Source organism: Quercus suber, unplaced genomic scaffold, assembly GCF_002906115.3.
Source record: "Quercus suber isolate HL8 unplaced genomic scaffold, Cork oak 2.0 scaffold_1282, whole genome shotgun sequence".
Taxonomy (NCBI): domain Eukaryota; kingdom Viridiplantae; phylum Streptophyta; class Magnoliopsida; order Fagales; family Fagaceae; genus Quercus; species Quercus suber.
Window position 1 is genome coordinate 33,568 of NW_027070673.1, and position 2,980 is coordinate 36,547.

At 31.8% G+C, this 2,980-nt stretch overlaps 1 protein-coding gene across 1 annotated transcript; it reads left to right on the forward strand.

Moving 5' to 3' along the window:
* Positions 1-20: 20 nt before the first annotated feature.
* Positions 21-1,983, forward strand: LOC136065891 (G-type lectin S-receptor-like serine/threonine-protein kinase SD1-13). Its single transcript, XM_065769695.1, has 4 exons — positions 21-54; positions 300-537; positions 1,303-1,453; positions 1,557-1,983. Exons 1-4 carry the CDS (start codon positions 21-23, stop codon positions 1,863-1,865), a joined length of 732 nt encoding a protein of 243 aa, XP_065625767.1. The 3' UTR covers positions 1,866-1,983.
* The last annotated feature ends 997 nt before the right edge of the window (positions 1,984-2,980 follow it).

Sequence of the window (2,980 nt, forward strand, 5' to 3'; positions counted from 1 at the left end):
GGATGTTGATTTATGAATACATGCCAAACAAAAGTTTGGATGCATTTCTCTTCGGTTAGTTAATTTTGATACAATTTGTTGTTACCAAAATATTTTTAAATTTTTAAATTTGTGCCTAGAAATAGTGTCAGTATATTAGGAGACGATGGAACAATATTCTTTGTTGTGGTAATTCACTTGGAACATAGTTTTCTAATGACTTCCACCAAATGAACTTCTTTTGCAAACCTCATGTTCATTCACCTTATAAGTTTAACCCTCACTTTCTTTCTCTTGTTTCTTTTGTTTTAATTCATTAGATCCACAAAGAGAAAATCCGCTAGATTGGAGAAAACGCTTCAACATTATTGAAGGAATTGGTCGAGGTCTGCTCTACCTTCATAGGGATTCTAGATTAAGGATTATTCATAGAGATCTAAAGGCAAGTAACATCTTGTTGGATAAAGAGCTACATCCAAAAATATCAGATTTTGGTACGGCTCGGATTTTTCGAGGTGATGAAGACCAAGCAAATACTAGAAGGGTTGTTGGAACATAGTAAGTACCCTTAGTTTGCCAAATTCAATTGAAAGTATGGTTGTAAACTAGCCAAGCCAAGTTGAGTATTAAAAGTTCAAGATTGTTTGATTAAAATTTATTCCAATACAAGTCGAGCTCAAGCTCATCAACACGCTAGATTACTTGGTCAAACTTAGCTCATTTTTTGGTTGAACAAGCTCAAATTGATTCACAAACTAGTTGATAGCTTATTATGTTCTCATTTATAGTTTACCCCACTGCTAAAAATTTTACCTCTTTAGAAATCTATGCAAATAATTCATACATAAATTATGTAGTTGAAATTATATTATTGGAGTTAATTAGGTAAAATGGTTTTCATTTATGAACTTTTAATAATTAGATTCACATATGTTGTATTGTTAAAAATTATATATAATTTCTACTATAAATTTGATTATATATATTTATCAATAAAATACAAATATTAATTGGTATCTTATGAACTTATTTACAAATTTACACAATCCAATATTAAGTATAAATAAGTATATTATTATTTACTTAAATCAATTCTTATGCTCCTAAGTTTGTTATTGAACACATTATTATGCCAAAGCTTGTCTCATTTAATCATCAAACCTATACTTAGGCTTGATCTTGACTCATTTGCCAAATAAATGAATATAAACACTTTGTCTTAGCCATACATGAACTATGTATTACTAGCTCGGTCGATTTATATCAATACCACTAATATTTGAGATGATAAAATCTGCAATGTGTTCTATTGTTGAAATTCAGTGGCTATATGTCTCCTGAATATGCAATAGAAGGACTATTTTCAGAAAAATCAGATGTCTTCAGTTTTGGAGTGGTGTTACTAGAGATTGTTAGTGGAAGAAAAAACACTAGCTTTTATAATGATGAGCAGTCCTTGAGCCTTTTAGGACTTGTAAGTCACTCATTGCCTCATTTTGAAAATCTCTATTGCCTTCTTTCATTGATAAGTTTTAGTATTGATACTAACAATTTGAATCATGTTTTCATTTTTCAAGGCTTGGAAATTGTGGAATGCAGACAACATTGTCACATTAATAGATCCGATGATAAATGAACCCTTCTTTGAAATGGAGATTTTGAGATGCATACAGGTTGGGCTGTTGTGTGTCCAAGAATTTGCTAAAGATAGGCCAACTATATCCGTTGTTGTTTCTATGCTTAAAAGTGAGATTGTCGATCTACCCCCTCCAAAGAAATCAGCATTCACTGAAAGGAACATTGGCTTGGATACAGAGTCCTCTCAACTCAGCCAAAGTAAATGCTCTACTAACAATGTTACTATTACAATGGTTCAAGGTCGATAGCTTGCAAGTGTTCTTGAAATAATGACTTTGTTATTATATATACACTAGTTGCTAAACTGTGCAAAGCAGGGGACAGGTAAATAAAAATCACATATATTTATTTTGTTTGAAGGTATAATGGTGACCATATATAGTTTTGCAAAATTTGCAATTAGAGAAAGATCATAAACCAACCTCACCTTCATGTGAAAGTAATGGAGTTAAAACAAATAAGTGATTGCACTTAAAGATAACACATGTATAAAGGAACCTAAAAGCTTGGAAAGGCTAACTATAAATTACTCTTACATAGCTAGAGGAACGTAATAAATAATATAGCCTTAACAATCAACAATCAAATTACGGGTCTGTTTGGATACCGCTTATTGCTGAAAACTGAAAATACTATAGCAAAATAATCTTTAAATGTGTAAATAGTACCGTGAGACCCAGTTTTAAAGTTGTTTTTCTTAAAAAAAAAAAATAAATAAGTCTTGCAGGTCCTATGAACAATGCACAGGACCCACAGAAAAGCAACTACTAAAAGGAAACATAGGGCCCAATTTTGAGACCCGCTTAGACCCCATTCATATGCGTCAATAGAATATTATATTCATCCACAGTGGAAGCATTGCACTAATTACAGTTTTGCACTTCTCCATTGCCCTTGGGGCTGCAAAAGGCAGATTGAAAAATATTATTAAGGTCTGCTCCAAGGTCCCCTGGTATTAAGCAAGAATACGAGAAAAAACAGTACCAATTAACCAAACAAAGATAACATCAAGAAAATGAAATTATTTTTATTTACAAAAGCGAAAGCAACAGACCAATGGTCAAGAAAAGCCCAAGTCCCAACAGAGCACTTCCATTAGTGATTCTGTTGGACCAAGAGATTAATTTTGTATTTCATAAATTCCATAATGTCAGGACAATGATAGGAACATTCACAAAGAAGTTTCATCAAGACTTATATCTTTTACACCAAGCAAACCCATCCATATTAGATACTTGAAGCAATACAGGAAATAAAAGATTTATCCAGTCAAACAAACACCTAGCATGCTTTTCACTAATAAATTGAAAATATTTATCTTCAGGTTGTTCTAGTCATTTCTTGTTAAGAAAATAAAAGTACT